The 20,980-nt window shown below is 36.7% G+C and overlaps 2 protein-coding genes across 3 annotated transcripts; both read right to left on the bottom strand.

Moving 5' to 3' along the window:
• Positions 1–8,437: 8,437 nt before the first annotated feature.
• Positions 8,438–15,868, bottom strand: htra3a (HtrA serine peptidase 3a). 2 transcript variants are annotated; one of them, XM_052601712.1, is made up of 10 exons: positions 15,207–15,867; positions 13,610–13,709; positions 13,139–13,361; positions 11,151–11,345; positions 11,006–11,038; positions 10,800–10,914; positions 10,512–10,571; positions 9,666–9,723; positions 9,393–9,488; positions 8,438–9,209 (listed from the first exon to the last, which is right to left on the bottom strand). In XM_052601712.1, exons 1-10 carry the CDS (start codon positions 15,673–15,675, stop codon positions 9,041–9,043), a joined length of 1,518 nt encoding a protein of 505 aa, XP_052457672.1. In that variant the 5' UTR covers positions 15,676–15,867; the 3' UTR covers positions 8,438–9,040. The 2 variants fall into 2 exon arrangements, with proteins under 2 accessions (XP_052457672.1, XP_052457680.1); XM_052601720.1 differs by lacking the exon at positions 10,512–10,571 and having other exon boundaries at positions 15,207–15,868.
• A 1,421-nt stretch (positions 15,869–17,289) lies between these two features.
• On the bottom strand, positions 17,290–20,819 carry LOC128016899 (ras-related protein Rab-33B). The gene is made up of 2 exons (XM_052601824.1): positions 20,489–20,819; positions 17,290–18,609 (listed from the first exon to the last, which is right to left on the bottom strand). The coding sequence occupies exons 1-2, from the start codon at positions 20,699–20,701 to the stop codon at positions 18,136–18,138; spliced, it is 687 nt and encodes a 228-aa protein (XP_052457784.1). The 5' UTR covers positions 20,702–20,819; the 3' UTR covers positions 17,290–18,135.
• Between the last annotated feature and the right edge of the window lie 161 nt (positions 20,820–20,980).

Raw genomic sequence — 20,980 nt, 5'->3', positions numbered from 1 at the left:
AATTAGGTCCAGAACACAACTGTGTGTAGTGTGAAGGCCTAAAAACAGTTTATAATGTATTTCAACAGGTTTTGGGAATCTTTCTGTGTGTGCTCAAGCAAGAGTAATATATGAGAAGGAGAGCATGAGTGAGTAGAAGAGAGAAAGGTGAAAGCGCTTTTAGACATGGTTTGAGTGTAATGTTTCATGTAAATACTGGCTTTGCACATACAGTACACCCTCTTTTAGAATAAGTTGGGAAATAGTGGGTATTGACAAAAGAGGGAAAAAAACATATCTAGGCCACACAAATGTGTATTTAAATATGTGTAATTCATTTTTGGACATGTGTCATATTAAACCAATCAATATCAATATTAAGTATTGCCGTTTGGGAATCACCATAACTCAAACTCATAGTGGTTTGTAGCCAGTGTCATCACTACTGTAACTGCAAATGACATTCAGGCCTAAAGGAAGCATTAGTCAGCAGACCAACATATATTCAGAATGAATCATATTTTTCTCTGAGATGTAGCTCATGGACACAAACACAAACTCAAGAACATACAGCTCAGCGCCTGCATATGATATACACCTTTTCTTAATAAATCATGAAATTACCATGTAGTTAGTCTCCCCATTTTGATGCTGCTTAGTGACAGCTGTAATCTCTCATCTGCCAGTGCCAGAGATTAGAATGATTATCTGTTCTGATTTGTATAGATTATCTCTGATTGCACAGTTTCTTTTGTCTGGGTTTGACCCAATAAGATCCTGTATTGTCCCCTCATGTGACCTTTACCACATAATCACTGTATGACTGACATGCATTACGCATAGCAAGTGTCACATCTTTCAAGTATATACTGTAAGACAACAAATTGTCAATGATTGCTTGTGGGCTTTTTGGGGTCAACTCAGGACTCATTGAAATGCAGTTGCCATGTAGATGACTTTCTCTGACAGATGGGTCATTTACATATCACAGCCATGAACCCGGCAGATCGACCAAATGATTCAGTGTTTCTACTCAGTGGTTTCTTTTAGCAAGTTTTAATAACAATAATTGACTGATCACAAATGATTTTAACTGGTCTTTTGGTGAGCATTAAAGGTAATGTAATGAAGCTGGCTTGAAAAAGCCACCTTACTGATATCCTGGGCGAGTTCCAAACAGAAGTGAGCATCCCTGTGCCCCATTCCCTTTGAAGGGCAGTCTTTGAAGTGTGTTCTTTGAAGGGTGTAGGGCATGGGTCGGCAACCCACGGTTCCCCAGGCCGCATGCGGCTCTCTCACTCCTCCGCAGTGGCTCCCTGTAGCATGGGCATAGAATATTCGGGAGACATGTTCCCCTGACTTTTAAAGAGGTCCTATGATTTTGCTAGAAATAACATAATTTTTTTTGCATTTAGTGTAATTAAATGTTTTTACGCAGTTTAAGGGTAAAAAACATTATTTTCCACGGTCTGTACATTATTGTTTCCCTTCTATGCCCTGCCTTTCTGAAATGCGCTATCCAGTGCGTTATGATCGGCCGAATGCCTTAAGCATGTGACGGAAATGTTACACCCCTTACCAGACTGAGATGTCCCAGTCAGAACACCGGCTCAACAAAACAAAAACATTAAAACCCATTACAAAGGAGCCATTTGTTGCATACAGTGGGGACATAATTACGGAGTATAATGACTTACTCTGTCTTTTTATGATTTGCATTAAAACCATGTCTGCATTTGTAATCAGAGAAATGACAAACAACAAGTACTACTCTACACTGCTCGGAATCATCAGTGGCAAATCCTTTACATATGAAAACGTACTTACAGACTGTGAGTCAGAAGCGCCGGCATTGTAGTCATTCTCTCCCAGGATCAGGAAACAGTGCTCCATAAAATGCACTGCACACATCTGTATATTTGGGTTGGACTGTTCCGGAAAAGTGTTGTAAATACAACTTAACCACTGATTTCTAGTTGTGTCCTCTTTTGGAAGGCCAAAAAAAAGTTTTTTTGCTTCCACAACAAAACAGCGTCTCCACTATATAGACTTTGCAACTTTAGGGATCTTATCTATTCACGAAAAGATTGTAACACTTCAACAGAAAGGAAAACCTGAAATTGCATCATATGACAACTTTAATAAAACCTAAACTCTTCCCCTGCAATTTTTTGGGCAAGTGTGTTCACGTAGACATATTCAAGGGCCAGTGTGAATAAATCTCGATTTAAATTAAAAGAGACTAGATATATATGTTTTATTCGTATCCTAAACGATGAGAACATTACGAAGCACTCAAAACTCTCTTGCAGTGTCTGTTTCAATCATGCGCGAAGCTGGAGGGTGCTCTCCCGCAGAAATCAAAAACATACTCATAGAAGTAGTAATAACTTTTGACATGCAGGAAATCCCTAATATGGACAAAGGCATCCAGCCATTGCTGTATAGCTAAGCTGAATAACAAGCATCAACCATAACTAATGAAACGTAAAGACAATAAACGATTGCGACAACATACTGTATGTGTTTTTTGTCTTCTCCAGGTAATAAATTAAGTATATGATTGATACAGTGCAAACTGACATAGCATTTATTACAGTAGCTACAGAAGCCATAATATATATCATCTATCTTATTCTCTAATAAAAAATGTAAAGTGTTTGTAGTATATAAACCAATCATAATGATACAATTTTCATTAGAAAATATATAAATAGAATATTATAGAATACAAATTATTGGTTAATGTCCAGCACTGTATTTTATTTCTTAGCCAATTAAAAGACATAAAAAAAAAATTGTCAGTTAGAAAAATATACGTGAATAATAATAATTATTTATTTTCATTATTATAATTACATTTAACATTTCTGCCCCCTTACTTCTGAAATGATTGCAACGCCACTGCATTGGAACATAACTGAATATAGAACTTTAGCTATATGCTGTGTTATCTTCAGTTTAGGGATTTTTTTTTTTTTTTTTTGTGGGACCAAAATGGCTCTTTTAATGTTAAGGTTGCAGACCTCTGCTCTGGTGTAGGGCATTATTGTCTCTTTATAAGCATTTGGAGCTCCCTTGATGAAGTAAATGACTGGCCAAATGTTACCTTGACAATGGTATGCGTGCGTGCAGCATTCAACACTCCATCAGTTGTTGCAAATAATTATTTATTATTATTATTTTATTCAAATATTGTCCAATTGTGTCATATTTACAATAAAACTTTTTCATACAATGTAATGAATACAATGTAACTCAGATTGGATTATTCTGAAAGAAGAAAGTCTCACACACACCTAGGATGCTTCGAGGGTGAGCAGAACAGGGACAAATTAAAATTTTTGGTTGAACTAACCCTTTAACAACTCCCTACTGAAAAACAGCGAAAACCATCCTAAGCTGATTGACTGCTTTGACTGGTCTCCCAAACTGGTATATGAAGTGGTTTTGGCCACAGCTGGTTTTTAGCATGCTAAAAACGTGCTAGCATCATGCTAGTAACATGCTAATCATGCTAGAATCATGTTAGTAACATGCTAGTGACTCGCAAACCATGAAGTCGGAAGTCGTGGCCTAGTGGTTAGAGAGTTTGACTCTTTGAGTCTTGGGCCGGCAATACCACGACTGAGGTGCCCTTGAGCAAGGCACCGAACCCCCAACTGCTCCCCGGGCACCGCAAAATAAATGGCTGCCCACTGCACCGGGTGTGTGTTCACTGCTCTGTGTGTGTGTACTTTGGATGGGATAAATGCAGAGCATGAATTCTGAGTATGGGTCACCATACTTGGCTGTATGTCACATCACTTTCACTTAACAACATGCAAGTAACTTGTTAATCATGCTAGTAACAGCCTAGCAACCACCCTGAGAACCCTAGCAACCAATCTGAGTACCCTAGCAACTGCATAGCAACACTTTAGCAACCAACCCAGGTACCCTAGCAACCACCCCAGGTAGCCTAGAAACCACCTAGCAACACCTTAGCAAGCACCCTGGGTACCAAAGCAACACCTTAGCAACCAACCTGGGTACCAGTAGCACCACATTAGCAACCAGCCTTGGTACCATAGCAACCACATAGCAACACCCTAGCAACCAGCCCAGGTAGCCTAGCAACAACTCTGGGTGCCGTAACAACTGCATAGCAACACAATAGCAACCACTTTGGGTACCCTAGCAACAACTAAACAACCAACCCAGGTCGCCTAGCAACACCTTAGCACCTATCCCAGCGAGCACCCCAGCTACCCTAGTAACCACATAGAAACACTCAATCAACCACCAAGAATACCCTAGCAAATGCATAACAACCTCTTAGCAACCACCTTAAATACCCTAGAAACCACATAGCAGCACCCTAGCAACCAACCTGGACACCCAAGCAACTGCAGATTAACAGCCTAGCACCCACCCCAAGTACCCTAGCAACCACGTAGCAATACTTAAGCAACTACCCCAGGTACCCTAGAAACAGCAATGACCTTGAGTACCCTAGCAACTACCCTAGAAGCCACCCCAGGTACTCCATTGATCTGTTTTTCTATGTCTGTTCTTCTGATAGCCTGCATTGCCTTCAAAACATTCGGACTTGAATCTTTAAAACTATTTTAAGCATTTCAAACCACATCAAACTGAAAACTTCAAGCTTTTAACATTTTTATAAACTTTCTGGCTAGGCTTTTCCAAACAAACTTGAAGTTTGTCTACAAACTTAACTCTCTAGCTCTATTTTGAGGTAATTCACATCAAGCACCTTGCTTTTTAGTTTAACAACATTTAATTATTATCCAAAAATGATCATAGTTGATTTGATCAATAAAGCAGATGTCATAACATGAGCATTAGCAGATAATCTGTCCTGGCGCAGTGACAGTGGAGCAGACGCGTGTGTGTCTGTGACCGGAGTTTAACCGCTTCTGTCTCTGTGTTCCAGGGGTATAAATCCCCAGTGCTGTGCTTGCAGAAGGAAGGACGATCATACGTCCTCTTTTTCCTGAACATGTCCTGACAGGGATTTGCAAATTGCATTGTTTTCTTTTTGACATGCTCTCTACAATCATACATTAAATGTATGTCTATTTGCATTGCTTTGACAGCTCTCTGTAGATCCCACCTTGTCGCAAACCACAACTGATTGAGTACAGTACAATGCCTGCATGCTACTGGTCAAACTACTTCTCAATATGAAAACAATAGAAAACAAACAGCATCATCTAGTGGTCAGTCAACAGTACTGGCTTCAAAAGGATGAGAAAAATATTTATAAGTATTGGCAGCTTAAGCAGATCAGTCACAGCTGGAACCAAGCAGTGTTTATAGTAAAATGAAACATCTCACAAGGAAATTCATGTCAAAACATGTGATAACATCAAACAAGTGCACTCAAGCACTATACACAGTGGACTTATGAAAGACAGACATGTAAATATATGAATTCATTAGAATTTAAAACAATAAGATCAACAAGGGTCAAACTATCTGCTATATCTTTTTATACAGTAGATACAGGTGCATATGGCATGAGCTGGTTAGGTTTTCTTCTTACGGTCTGTTCCTCCAGAGGGTGCTCATACTGTACCTAGTATAGCCTCACAAACCTAAGCCTGACGGGTCTAGACAAGTATCTGTCTGCCTTCATCACCTTAAGCTTTCTCTAATATTGTAGGAAATGGAGATGTCAAACATAATTTTAACTTTTGCCTTTTATTACAGATAGATGACAGGAAATAGTAGGAGGGAGAAGGAGTGTGTGGAATTAGGAAATTAGACACTGTTTGGACTTTTTTTGTTTTGTTCCTCATAGTAGCACGAAGGTCTCGAGGTTTCAGACTGCTTTGTCACAGCTTTGGTTTTATTTGCTCCAAAATAAACTAGGACACATACATGAGAAAGTGTTTTGGCAGACAAAAAGAATACTACGTCATTCTTCTAACTCATGATATTTAAGATCTTTCTCACTAACATACATACAGCCTGCAATAAATAGGGAATGTGTAAAAGCTAAATTATCAGGTTCAGTTATGTGCACTTCTGAAAAGCATATTGTTTTTTTCTAATGTTAGTAATGCTAGAATATTTGTCAATGTTGCAAAAATGAGCTTTGCCACCTCTTGAACTAAATTTAGGCCAATCGTTCTTGGTAATTACAAATCATTTCTAACATCATCTTGCTTACTAAATTAGGCTGCTGTTGTGACTGTTAGGTTCACTTATTTAGAATCTTATTTAAGGTCTTTAAAAATGTATATACATTTTAATCATTATTAATCATAGGGGTCAATTTCCATTGATCTATGATTTGTTAGGATAGGAGAATATTTGGCCCTCACCCTCAAAATTGTCCAAATGAAGTTCTTATCAATGCATATAACTAATCAAAAATTTTGTTTTTATATATTTATGGTAATTTATGGAAATTATTATTATTATTATTTATTATTTATGGAAATTTACAAAATATCTTCATGGAACATGATCTTACTATCCTAATGATTTTTGCCATTAAAAAGAATGATTTATCATTTTGACCCATACAATGTATTTTTTAGCTATTGATATACCCCAGCAAATTAATACTGGTTTTGTGGTCCAGGGTCAGATATTGTCTTGTTTTCTAGTAAAAATGTCAAGTTCACTTGAGAAGCAAAATTACATATTATAATAAAAAAGTTGATTCCAAGGAATGTAAGTTGAATTGACTTTTTAAAATGGGCATACATCTAATAAAATTGGTCTTAACATCATTCATTATTTTGATAAGTACATTTTATCTTGTTTATATATTGTAAATGTAAAATAATAGTAAAGAAGATGGCCTTGCCAACTCCTGAAATAACAATCAGGCACCTAGCCATGTCTTTTCCTTGTCCTTTCATTTACAAACATCATCTTGCTCAGTGCTATTAAATTATTGCTGTGACTGATTACACGCACACAGTCTCACAGCCTATGTCAAAAAAAGTGCAAATACGTCGAAATTACTCTATAAACATAAACCAAAAAACAAACAACAAACTGTAAACAACAAACTGTGGAAGATACACAAACACTTTGCCTCTAAACAACCTCAGAACAGAGCAGAGATGAACTGGTGTGTGAGATAGAAGTGACCTATTTCCAGAAAATGGTTGCCTGTGAACTTGATATGAATCATCCACTCAAGACAGGATTATGTATCCTGCCAAATGATGCAATTTATCAACATGGAGTGTTTGACGTTTATCATCTTTTGGGGGTTGAACCAAATTGCTTTTCTTTTTACATTTTTACAGAATTTTTCTCAATGAAAAAAAAATTATATATATATATAGATATTTTATTAAATGTGTTTGATATAGTGTCCATGTGAATCAAGCACCCAACATTATTTTATAGTTGCAACTGCTGCTAATATGTTTGGAGAAACAAAATCAAGTGTGTTATAATTTGTTTGTGCTGTGCGTTTCAATGAGATGTGTTTGTCTGCACAGATAAGTGTCACATTCCAGCACTGTGCCGATCACACCTACCTGTCTTCAGGACAGCGCTGGAGTCACTGCAGGCTTTGAAAGTTGATTTGGATTGTGCCTTGATGAAATAACACTGCAGAACGTCTGAGATCACCTTAAAAGGAAAGTAGGTTACAACAGAACATGGTATCCAGCAACATTCTTCAAATGTATTTTGAGAAACTATAAACTGTGAATTATTGGGAGCAGAGGAAGTTCTGGATTGCTGCAAGCTATTTCATAACAACGGTCTGTGAGGATTAAGGACAGTAATGAGAGAGAAAACATTTCCAGGAAGTGAAGAATAAACTCATCCTCCACCAGTCCCAAATAGAACTAAGAAAAAAAAAGATTTCTTTTTAAATGGCTTACCATGCTTAACAAGCACTTTGCTTGGTTTTAATGCTGAAAACGTAGCAGATATTTTCTCACATGCTGGAAATGTTAAACATACTGTATGTCTTAGCCCTTCAGACAGGACGTGTTTTTGCACTGAAATACATGAGAGGTGAGGAGTGGAATTTACTATTCAGGTTACTATTGCTTGGTCTGTTACCAAACTGAAAATAGTTCCAAACAAAACCCCCTTTTGCAACACACTGGTGTTTTGTACCTGTATTAAGAAATCGGTTGAGTAAATGATCCAATGAACCTTCAAGACCCATTTCGTTCTTGAATGAATCAGTGTTTTTGAATGAATTAGTTGAGTGAATGATTCAAATGACTCACTCACAGAGATTTTCACTTGTCATCATATACTGGCATAATCCTTTTGAGACTGACGTTGCTCTGGAATATCAATACATTAATAAATATAAACAATAATAAATAAAAAAATTAATTTAGCTCTTTTTATTTATTCCTCTACATGAATGGTACAGGACTGAATAAATGTCACAAAGTCTGGATTTCCTCTGCATGTTGCTGCTCCAGAATACAATGTGGGATACAAATAGTAAGTAAACTGATTGTGATGGGATCTTAAACGTTTATTTGATTGCAATCATAAAAGTCCTTGTAAATTTTAAAACAGTGTCAGACACTTTAAATCAGCTTTGAAAAACAATTCCAGAGTCATTTATCAAAATACATATTCATTGTACAAATATTTTGCCTGCGTTCAAACTAATAAACAATATCAGCAATTGGTTTTTCAAAATAAATGTATCATATAAATATCAAATATTATATTTGATGTGCAAAAACATTCAGTAGCGTATGTATAAAGTGTATCAACAAATTGCCTATTTTTCATATTTCTAAATTATTGCTGATATCTAAGGTCAGTCCAAGTCAGTCTTGAAAGAAAGGCACTGTAATACTGTGGTGTTGTACTGTAAAATAGCATTACAAATTTTTAATTTTAAAAAAGTATGACACTGGTCAGAAGGAGTTCAGTACATAATAGTTTTTATCTTCCTAATTTTTCCTTTGAAACCCAGATGCAAAGACATGTTAATTGTGCTCCTCTATCTTCACATTTCCATCCATCTGAAGAAACTCAAGCACACTTCTACCAGTCGCCTGTTTGTCCTTCATATCACACATCCGGGTTCCCATCTCTGGCATTGTCACTGCATGAGGACATGAGGCTCAATGTTAAATAGTAGATCATCATTACCACGCCGAACTTCCAGAAGGAGGGGCATGTCTTCCTGAAGCGCCTCCTGTAATTCTCCAGTGTTGACCAAAGGATGGCCGTTTAGCTTCACTATGACATCACCTGTTTCGAGCCCACCTCTGTGAAAATGAACCAATCAATGAAAGGAGAATAACATGTGATTTGTTTTGGATTAATCATTTCAGAATGTTTTCGAACATACTGTATGGAACAGCACGATTAAAAATGTATGCTTAAACATCATTTAGAAAAGAGTCTTATATGTAATCTTATATATCTTATATTTTTTGGCTGAGACATACTTCTGAGCTGGGGAGTCTGGGACAACTTCATGGACAAGAATTCCACTGCCGATATCTGGAAAGTCTGAATTATACCATTTTAACCCCTGGACTACGCTGCGGAAAAGAAGAGAAACAAAAAACCTGAGATCTGAGGAAAAGAAAGCAGACACAGTTGACTACTTTTGATTGAACCTTGATACTAAAGCTATGAAATCAGTCTGTGTTAGCTTTATTTTGTAAATCCGACACTATTAAATGAGCAGAAAGCATTGCTGTTGATTGACAACATACTTCTCTGTTAAAGTGACCATTTTGATTCCAATAAACCTTTTCTTGGGGACTTTTAGATCTGGAAGAAAAATTATTATTTTTTAGATATTTGTACAATTTCATGGTGCATTCAAGTTATATCAGAAAGATTGTATTTACAACGCACATAAATGCTATATACTGTATATATTGTGTATATATATATATATATATATATATATATATATATATATATATATATATATGTGTGTGTGTGTGTGTGTGTGTGTGTGTGTGTGTGTGTGTGATATTACTGTACAATTACAATAAGATAACGATTCAGTTTTACAGAACCATACAGTTAAAACATTTTGCACTATTTTCAATAGTTTTTTTTTTATTTATTTATTTTTGTTCATGCTCCAGCCAAAGTGATTTTAATGCATCTGATTTTGTTATTATGACTTCATTGAATACAAACTTCCCAGGAAGACTTGAACACACCATTAGATAACTTTAGTCCTCTGGACGGAGTGTTATTCACAGACAATAGCTTAGCATGAACACTTGAATTGAGCAAATAACTTGTCTTTTTTTATTCGTTAAACACTGAAGCAGAGAGTTATATTGACTTGCAGTTAGCTAACAGCAGGTGACTGGGACATATTCATGCAAAGCAGTTTCACATTATGTTTGATAAACATTTAACAAACGTTTAACAGCCTTCTGGCAAAAACACATCCTCTTTACTTCCTCTCATGGTAATTTAATGCCATAACAGACCAGTGAAATGTTGATTCTGTTGTAGCTTGCCGTTTTTATTTCATCAGGCTGGCAAGATGACTAGCCGCTAGCTAGCAAAGTGAAATTTGCTAGCAATCACCTCACCTGGGGCAGTCTTCATAGCTTGAGACTGTGTGAAGTTTGTCCTGACTACCCTTTGTTTGACTGAAATCAAAGTAAAGGACATCAAGGATGTAATAGATGGGGCTGTTTCACACATTTGTGTTTTGTAGCCACACATTTGTTTTTTTAACTGGCAGGCCATCATTTAAGAGGTGGCACTCACAAATGAAATGAACATCCATTGACCGTTTAGATTTCTGCATGCTAACATTTGTGTTGATGCATTAAATCTTTTGTGATTAGTGCATTCATTCTGTGCTTGATGCTTACCTTTCTGCTCTTTATCATTAGATTCATCAAGGAATTTACTGATTCGGTCTGACGGAATTGCAAAAGAGATCCCTGCTGTGACTTTTAGTGTGTTAATTCCGATCACCTCACCATCCTAACATAACAGAAATATTATGTAAAAAGCTAGTACTATAAAATGTATGTCACCAATGTCTAACTAGATGTAAATATTCATTATTACTCACCAGATTAACAAGTGGACCTCCTGAGTTTCCATACTTCCCATTGTTGAAGATTAAAAAGGGGAAGAGAGAATCAAATTCAGCCCAAACTGTTTTTTTTTTTTTAACAACTAGTGTAGCCTGCAAACAGCATTCTCTTTTGTCTTACATTGATGATAGCGTCAGTCTGGATGTAATCCATGTCAGAGTCATGGATGCCGAGCTCTTTTCCATCTCTCAGTGTTGTGCTGACGATGCCTGTTGTGACTGTGTTCTGAAGCGCAAATGGACTGCCAATGGCAACCACAAACTCACCGGGCCTCAGGTCAGCAGACTGACCCAGTGACAACACTGGCAACTTTTTCTGCAAGTGAATTAGCACAAACAATTCATGCAAATAAAATCAACTGAAATATGATGCAGTCCATCTGTTCACCACTGATGGATCTTTTTTCTTCATCAACGCTCCCTACAGGATGCAGGTTATGCATTTGGTCAAAACAATCATTAAAAAACAAGTAACTTGCTATATTTGGAATAACTCTTATATATTATAAGTCATATCTTTAAGATTTTTATATGGCATAAATTGTAAGAGTAGTATGGTAAAGTGCTTTTCCCAATTAAGCCAATGTTTTTATGAGGGAGTCATTAAATTAATAGTTGAATTACTACCATAAATAGTACAATACTCAATGTTTTTACATCAACAGCAAGATCTTTTTAAAAATAGGACATTGAAACAGTGTCAAATTATCAGCCTTGATTTGATTTGCAAAATTTAACAGTGATTCGATGACGTTGATTCACTTCAACAACTGGGAAGGGGATATGAACTCCTGCTCATGGATTTTTAATTTATAGGTTTTGCTTGGCTCTTGTTCCTGTTTCCACTTGTCATTAGACTTATTGTTTTCCAGTTGTGTCTAGTTAATCTTGTTTAACCCAGTCGAAGTATATTAACTCTTGGCTGCATCATGAAAAAGCACTCATGAGTAGGTATGTATTTTGCATAAGTAATTATTGCTAAAAACGTATGCTGCACTATATAGTATGAATATGTGTAGTACAAATGTAAACTGGATGTACTACATATGCCATGTTGTCATTGTTTCATGATCTACCAGCATCAGTTGTGTCAATTCTCTGCCATTCCCAAATTCTCTCCTGTGTTCGGCTTCTTTTTGCATACTCTATTATGAGTACTGTGAATTCAGACATACTTCCTTTGACACATACTGTTTTTCACCTGCTGTATAGTATGGACATTTGAATGCAGCCCTTGTTTTTTTAGATTCCTGGTTTTCTTGTGTTTTTGTTTCATTTTAATAAATTGCTTGCATTGGATCCTATGCCTGTCTGCCACTGGGTTCAGCAATTTGACAAGCACTACCTGAACAAACTGGACTGATTTCAGTACTTGCAAAAACACATGGGCAGTCTGTCCAAAAGATCAAATTTGAAAAACAACTCAGAATTGGGTGCAGTGTGGAAAAAGTCTAAGGCTGCAGAGCAAAATATGGGGAAATGACATGAGCTGCTATAAACAGAAACACAATATCTGCAAGCAATCCAGACTCTCTGACGTGGGAACATTCCTCAGGTTTATGTTCTGAAAGCGGTCCCTACTCTAAATATTTTTTTCTTTGATACTCTAAATCAAAAATGGGCTATGGAAATGATCAGATCTGCATGAATCAGGAAACAGAACAGCTCTTACAACACAGCACCTTTTAAATTCCCATACACAAATGTAGGTCAACATGTGCAGCAGACTACCATTAACAAGTCCAAGTGTGTCTACACGAGGCGGACTGTGTGATATAAACCATCTGCCTCTAGATGATAAACATGGGAGTTAAGAGTCAAAGGTGTAGCCAGTTTTGGATGATGTGTGCTGAGGTTTTATACTCTGTAAGTGTTTGAAAGATAAAGTCTGGACTATTGACTAATAGGCTTTGTGCCAGAAACCACTGTAAAGGGAAAATAGGGTAACAGCAAGAGAGGTTGAGAATGTACATTTTCAGCCTCAAGGCCTTATTCCACATTCACAGTACGATAAAAAAAAAAGAGACCAGGGAAACCATTTAAATTGTCTTGTTATTTTTAACAGTCTTAAAAAGACTAAGTCATTAATGTTTGTGAAATGATTCTCACCTTCGGGTTAATTTTGATAGTTGCGATGTCAGATTTCTTGTCAATGTCTCTGATGGAAGCCTCATATGTCTGGCCATCGTGTAGCTGCACTCGTAGATTTTGACGGCCGGTAACTGGTGCACTGCTAGCAACCACATGAGCATTGGTCACAATCAGACCGGACCGTGTCATTATGAATCCAGAACCGCTTGACAAAGGTACATGACGGCCAAAGAGTGGATGGCTGGGAAAAAAATATTGAAAACAGTGGTTTTTGCATGACTAGGTGAACACTTCTTTTCTAGTAGTGCTTGGGAAAAAAAATATGCCAAAGCAACTGTTGGCCATCAGTGAGGTGAAATGAGTAGATTGCTACATTAAAACACATTTTCTTGCAAGTCTTCAATCAGGTGCCAAAATAACACATATATTTGGCCCTAAAATAGTTATCACCAATATAAACATTATCAGGAAGACCAGAATTGTATTTACTTCAGGAAGAGCTCGACATGTACCACAGCCGGGGCAATCTTCTCCACCACATCAGCGATAAAGTTAAACTTGTATCTTGGGCTGTTCAGATGTGCAGGACCTATAGTAGCAGGAAGAACCATTCATGTCAATGATAGGACATGATATGCCAGATACTGGCATGTATTAGCAGTACTTTACTGTTTTTGGTAAAAAGCCTATACATGTGTAAAAACAGTTATTTTAAGTTAGTTTTTCCCAATATTACTGGTCAAATAAATGCAGTCTTAATTGAACTTTTGACCAGTAGTGTAACTATTAGAGGCTTCCACAGTACTGCTCAGAAATAATTGTTCTATTAGGTTCATGTTGCTCCCATAGAGCATATAACAAATAACAGATAAGAAATCCATTGTAATAATTTTGATCTCTGCTCATCTGTGGCTAGGTGTGTCACATTTATTACTTCCCTCACATTCTGTGGGCTGGATGCAGATGGCATTCTGCCCAGATTGTTTCTTCTTTCCCAAAAGCTTTGGGAAGAATCTATAAACAGCGTTGCATATTTTGTTTTGCACTTCAATACAAAAGGAATAAAAGCTGCATTTAGATGATGTCTATGTTCTCTGACTCGGAGTTAAACTACAGCTGGCACTGGAATAGTACGAGGAACTAAGAGCCCACGTCTTACTAAACAAACAAAGTCACACTGATGTTTCTGCACTGTGCATATCTTAGCACTAAGTAATTGTCTCTAGGTGAAAGAAAAAAGTTGTTGTTATGTATAGAAAGTTCAGAGTAGAATGATAAAAAGGAATTGGAGACGGTGTGAAATTCCAAGAAGTCTCAATCAGACAAAATCAGACATCACACAGGAAGTCCAAACTAGTGGATACATAACAACTGTCCTACAGCTGACTGACTCATGCTTCATTCAGATTGGCTTCTACTTTTAATTATTAGTCCAGATCCACCTAGCAGTACTACATAGTACCTATAATGAAATGTAATATACAGCATAGGTAGCACTTTATTTTACAGTCCTGTTCCTCATGTAAATACTATGTACTTATTAATGTTATTACAATAACTAGGTAATAAATGTACTAACCTACCCCTCATGACCCTACCCCATTTAGTTACCTTATATTACCAGTACTTTCTTAAGTACACTTAAGTAGGCTACATGTGTAAGTGCATGCACTGTAAAATAAAGTTCCATTTATGTTACCTATAAAGTGTATAATATATGGTGTATGATATTGAATTTTTTTACATAGGTCTACATACATTCTCTGAACAGATGAAGACACGTTTATAAGATATATAAAATCCCCATAGTAAAATGTGTGTGCAGGCTATGTATGTCAATAATGTAGCCTACATGATGGCATGATTTGATTAGCAACCATATGTCAACAACAAACATTTAGTTTATACATTGTGAAAATATTAAAATAACACATGCAAAAAAAAAAACAAAAAAAAAATTAATGTTTTAAATACATGTCAAACTTAGCCTATATAATAACTCGTATAGATATATCCTACACATAACATACATATCTAGAAATGTATTACCCACATAAAAAGGTAGTTGAAGTGATCAGTGACTGACCTGAGCTCAATGGTGCACATGGACCCTTATGCGTTTGGGATATTATGGGGAGCCCTCGCTGTTGCGCTTTACGCGCGGCTGCCCTCATCTTGCACACATTTCCGTAGGTCTTTCCGTCGCTGCCACACACTCTATGAGTTGTCTTACACTGGCAAACACCTTTGGAAAATCGCTTACCGGGTGGAAATGTACATTCTAGCCCGTCGCCACACGGAGCATCGTCCTTCCGACCGCACGGCGCGCCCTCGCCCAGGCTGCACACCAGACAGCAGTTGCAGTAGTCGGGCACGTACCCGCTCGGGCAGCTCGGACTCGGACATTTACTCACATCACACTTAGATGGACATTTCGTCTTCGGCTCGGCCACGGCGAGGTCGTGCGCAAAGAGCACAGCGGCTGCAAACAGGATTGCCTGCATGTTTCCGAGTTGAGAGAAACAGTTCATGTGCCAAGTTTGAGATGTTTCCATTGAGAGCACCACACGCTGATTTAAGCTAATGATGTGTGTGCGTTTGATGTGAAAATTCCTAAGGTTAAAACTTGCTCTTCTTTGTGCTCTTTATGCTGTCATGTTGAAACGGTTTTCCTGATTCTCACACTCAGACAAGCACTCGCTCCCTCCACTCCACTGCTTCTGAAGGCTAATTACACTCACACACACACACACACACACTGCGAGGTATGAGAGAAGAGCTCTTCAATGAAGTCACTGCTCCACTGTCCAGTACAGATCAAGCACGTCGGATCAGAACATTCTAGACTATAACACTCATTATTATAAGGGTTAATGTCATTTGTGTAGACAAATAAAACCACAAAAAATATTTTATCTTCACGTTGTCTCTACTCTAGGTTGTGTCAGTGTAAGTTGTGTTCAGCAGTGTATTGCTTGGTGAAATGGGTTCATTGTTAGACTTCTAAAAAGGAATTAAGTCCCTGTTATTGACTTTTGTTTCTTGCCCACGGTTCTTTTCCTTAATTAACCCTGGAGCAGTGTGGAGTACTTTTTATGATGGATGGATGCACTTTATTTTGCTTCAAAATCTCGACCACCATTCACTTCAATTATAAAGCTTGGAAGAGCCAGGACATTTATATATATATATAGTTTTTCACATTTAACACCAAACCCCAATCTCTGAGCCAAGTTCTTAATAACCTAAACCAATTTGTCAAATCACTCTTACTGCAAAACCCTAAAGTAGTTCAGGCACTTTAGACAATGTTTGCAGATCTCATGCATTGGTTTTTGCAAAACTCTTAACACATTCTTATTCACAAAAATGCAATTTGCACTGTGATAAACTTGTGATGCAAAACCCTTAACACAAGAAAGCAAATCTTAAGCATAATGGCAACAAAGTTGTAATTCAAAACTGTTTCTAAACATATGAAAGTACAAAATATAAGCCAGTTCAATGTGCACAAATGCCATGGGTGCATCCATCAATCTGAGAGGTGAAGAGCAAGACCAAGAACAGTCATTTCAGATGAAATCAGAGCTACTGTGATAGACCATGTTCTAGTGAACATGAACATCTAGTTCAACCTAATCTGAGTAGATTCTCTGTGGCCATCATAATTAATACACAACACACACTATTATATGTTATATATTATAAACTATTGTAGTGTAATCTATATGTTAATATTGTTACTGATCCACTGAATCAACCATTTATAATATCAAACAAGGCAGCAAAAATCAAGGGAAAAATTGCCTACAAAGGGACACAAAATGGAGAAAACACCCCACCCAGAGGAGAACATTAGCACTACAAAAGTGTGCTTTTGAGATGTGTTTGTGATATTTTGAATGCAGTGATTCATTTTGCAAGAGATGAGAGGCTTTTTGCATTCTGTGTGTGCAACTGTTGGATTTGTGTGTAAGGTTTTGAAAATAAGAGGCAAAGTAAAAAAATAAAATAAAAAAACTAAATAGCTTGTTAAAAGATTGAGTATACTGTATTAATTTGCAGTGAGATGAAACAGCTCTACACAAAACACAACATAATGCACAAGATTATTCTTGCATAATAAACAAGGATGGCATTTTTTTTTTTTCATTTCACCAACCTAATAGTTACTAGTTATAGTTTTTATTGTGATTGCTTTAACACATTTCTCAAAATAGGTGTTTTTTTTTTTACACAAATCCATAACTTCTCACCCAATTCCCCAAACTTCCTTTTATTCAGGTCAAAATGAAGTTTTCCACTCAAACCAACTCAATCTTGCTAAAAAACTAACTTTGCTCTCAGTCATGACACACACACACACACACACAATAAGCAAAATGAATAGCTTATTTGTGAATATATGTTAATTTCCAACCTTATCCACCAAACTTGGTATATGACACAACAACATATATGGTGTAAAAACAGATGAAAAACAAAGTTTAAGCTGAGGAAACGAAAATTTTTCTGCCACATCTATTTTCCAATGCACTGCTTTATTGGAAGCATCAAAAAGAAGAAAGCATCTACATTTTGCTTCTCTTCATACCTCGCCTTCCTTTCTGCTTCCCAGTCATTCAATAATTTGCATAGAAAGTTGTAAAAAAAAAAAAATAAAGCAAAAAAAAAAAAAAAATTTGATTTGACAATTGTATTATTTTACTGATTCATACAAACACGTTGCTAGCTGTCAGGAAAACCCCAAAGAAACTGGAAATTAAATCAAATCTCAGTCTTGCTATTTGTTTCATTATAAGGCATTTTTTCATACAGATAATGTTGTTTGAAGTAACCTAGACATTGTCTTCCAAACCAAGACTGACATAGGACTATAAAAATCCACCCAAATGGCAATTGCAATTTAAACTAGCATTCATAATATCAAACATAGAGACATGACCAAAGTACCCACTGCTATTTACTGTGCCTCTTTTAGTGAATATACTAAAATAACTCTCATGTTCCATCCATTAGCAGATGCAGGCCCATTTCTTCTTGCTCTCTTGTGCTGTTACGACTCTTGCTGGGATATTGAAGCTCTCAGATCTGCACTGTAAGACACATTCGTTCACATTCTCCCTTCTCTGGCTCTTCAACCTCTGTGCCAATGTCACAAAGATGCGGTCCACCTGGTCCCCTTTGAGACCTTTTGCTGAAGTAAGATAAAAAGACATTCCGTGGGCTTCAGCCAAATGACGAGCCTGAGCGATTAACACAGAAGCAGTCGTGGAAGGGACCAGATCGGTCTTGTTGCAAACGAGGGCACGGGGTATATCCAGACCAAGAGAGTGCTGACGACACTCGTCCATCCACAAGGGAAGATTGCAGAAACTAGACGGGTTAGTGACATCAAAGACAAAGACAATTCCATGCACATTGCGATAGTAGTGCTGCACCATGCTTTTACGAAAACGCTCCTGACCTGCCGTGTCCCAGAGCTGTATCTGAGGTGAGACAGAAAAGGAGAGATTTATATTTTTGTACATATATACTTGGAATTGAACTTGTTACCTTGCTAATGACATGCTTTACCATTTGCGCAATAGAAACATTGAAAACTGAAATTAAATCTCCATAGGGTTGATCTGACCTGAGGGCAGTGCTGGGTAGGTTACTTACAAATTATAGTCCGTTACTGATTCCAAATTATCTGACAAAAATTGTAGTTAGTAACGTAATCCATTACATTACACATTTTGGATCATTTGCGACCGAATTCTCATTCATTTAAATAGAATAAAACTGTATCATTTTGATTAAAAAAAAAAAAAAAATGCAAAGAGAACGAAAATATTAATTGTTAAATTAAGAAAATGAAGCATTAAACATTTAGTCAAGGTTTCATAACATGGGGTTCATGCAGGAACTGCAGGGGGTTTGTGAGTTTAAATGAAAAGCTACTAATTAAATCATGAATAAATCCCAAATTCAAATAAATCTCTTTAAAATAACAATAAAAATAAAACATTTTGTTTCCCTGCATGTCACCTAGCCATTTACCAACATCAGAGAACTGTGAGCATGCAAATGTGTTATTCATTTATGACCTTAAAGTTTGGGAAATCCCTGCATTACATGTAAATAAGAAATAATGTAAATGTGTGCATTTTAATTTGTTTGAAAGACAAAAGCCTTCCAAGGACAAAGACTTCGATTAATAATATGTAATCAATAAAAAAGTAACTGTAACCCGATTATGAGTAGCCTATTTTAAAATGTAATATAATTAAAGTACTTAAAAAAAAAAAAAAAAAAATCTGATTATGGAATCCAGATTACATGTAGCCTAATTAGTCACTACTCCGCATTGTTTGAGGGTATTATAATGAAAATTAGTATACATATACATACATAAATAAATACTGCAAATTAGTTGTGGCCAAATCTGATTACTTCTTTATCACAACAGGAACATAAATGCCAACAAATATTACGTAAGATGTTCACAGGAGACAGACTCATAAACAACACAGTGCTGCACTGACTTTGCAGAAGTCGAAAAATCCCAGTGTAGGCTACTGCTCAAATCTAGACAACATCTTAAAATTAACATGACACGCTTAAATCACAAACTTCATTTGTTCTCAGACAAAGGCATATGTATAGGCTACACAAACGCAAATGTAATGTGGCTATCTTTAAGGCAGTTGTTTAATATTTGTGCCTAGTACTATTTCTCTTTAAGTAAAGTCCAATTCCTCATTTTGAAAAGATATCTCTAACATGGTGAAATCCCACTTTTTGCTCTTGTTCCTCTACAAGAAATACATCCAACGTTACAACTTCAAAATTAAAGCAGTAGACATTTAAATCGGTTATTACTGACATCAGAGTCGGTAAATCCAAATTATTCTTTCAGTTTACGAGTCAACAATTCAAGAAGTACCGTTAACTAACAATGTCTCTTTGAAACGACTTCAATTAATTAATTTAAACGATGTGTAAACCACTAGTAAGAGAATTTGTGTATTTAGGATTCACTTTGTGGGTTAAAAAGTCATTTAACCGTTACAAATAAAAGGTTCTGATAATGATTACGGCTTGATTAAAAACAGAAAATTACACTTCATTAACAGGTAACTCCTCTCCAGCCAAGTGATGTTGAACTTTTACAGCATGACGTAAAAAACAAAAACAGCTGAATCGTCTTTTTCCTTTTAAACGCCTTTCGAACGAACCGATTCTAATCTCGTTTTACCAACTATTTTAGTTAATTGCCTAAATTAGCTTTATGCAAAAGTTTTACACAAAACTTTGTAATAAGCTCACAATATAAACGTGTTTCATGATAAACCAAAATACTGTAAAACGTAGAAGTCTTACTTTGATTTTCTCGCCTTCGAACTCGAGAATTTTCTCACGAAAATCCACCCCGATCGTAGCCTCTGTTCGGCTGGGAAACTGTCCGGTACAGAAGCGGTGAGTCAGACAGGTCTTACCGACACCGGCATCTCCAATCACAATGATCTTACAGGTACGACGGCAGCGCACCGGGTTACCGGTCGATGAACCGGAGCTCTCTATGGACGAATCCATCTACCGTTCCAGTGGCGAATCAAACATGTGAAATGGATGTTAAAACGAGGCTGAAAGCTCGAGCACTCCTCACATGCCCATGACTGGCGGTAAAATCAGAAGAACTTCCCCTTTAAATACGAAACTTTTGATTCGTTTTCAAAGCCCACCTTTACAAGACGTCAAAGCAGGTAACTGAAGAAAATGTTAACTTTTCTCTCTCTTTTTACAATATAATAATAATAAAAAAATATTCATTTCATTCATGAATTTATATATGCAATTATGCATACAATACAA

The sequence above is a fragment of the Carassius gibelio genome, chromosome A1 (genome assembly GCF_023724105.1).
Source record: "Carassius gibelio isolate Cgi1373 ecotype wild population from Czech Republic chromosome A1, carGib1.2-hapl.c, whole genome shotgun sequence".
NCBI classification, from domain to species: domain Eukaryota; kingdom Metazoa; phylum Chordata; class Actinopteri; order Cypriniformes; family Cyprinidae; genus Carassius; species Carassius gibelio.
The sequence above is the reverse complement of the archived record's forward strand: the minus strand, read 5'-3'. Positions and strand labels throughout refer to the sequence as shown.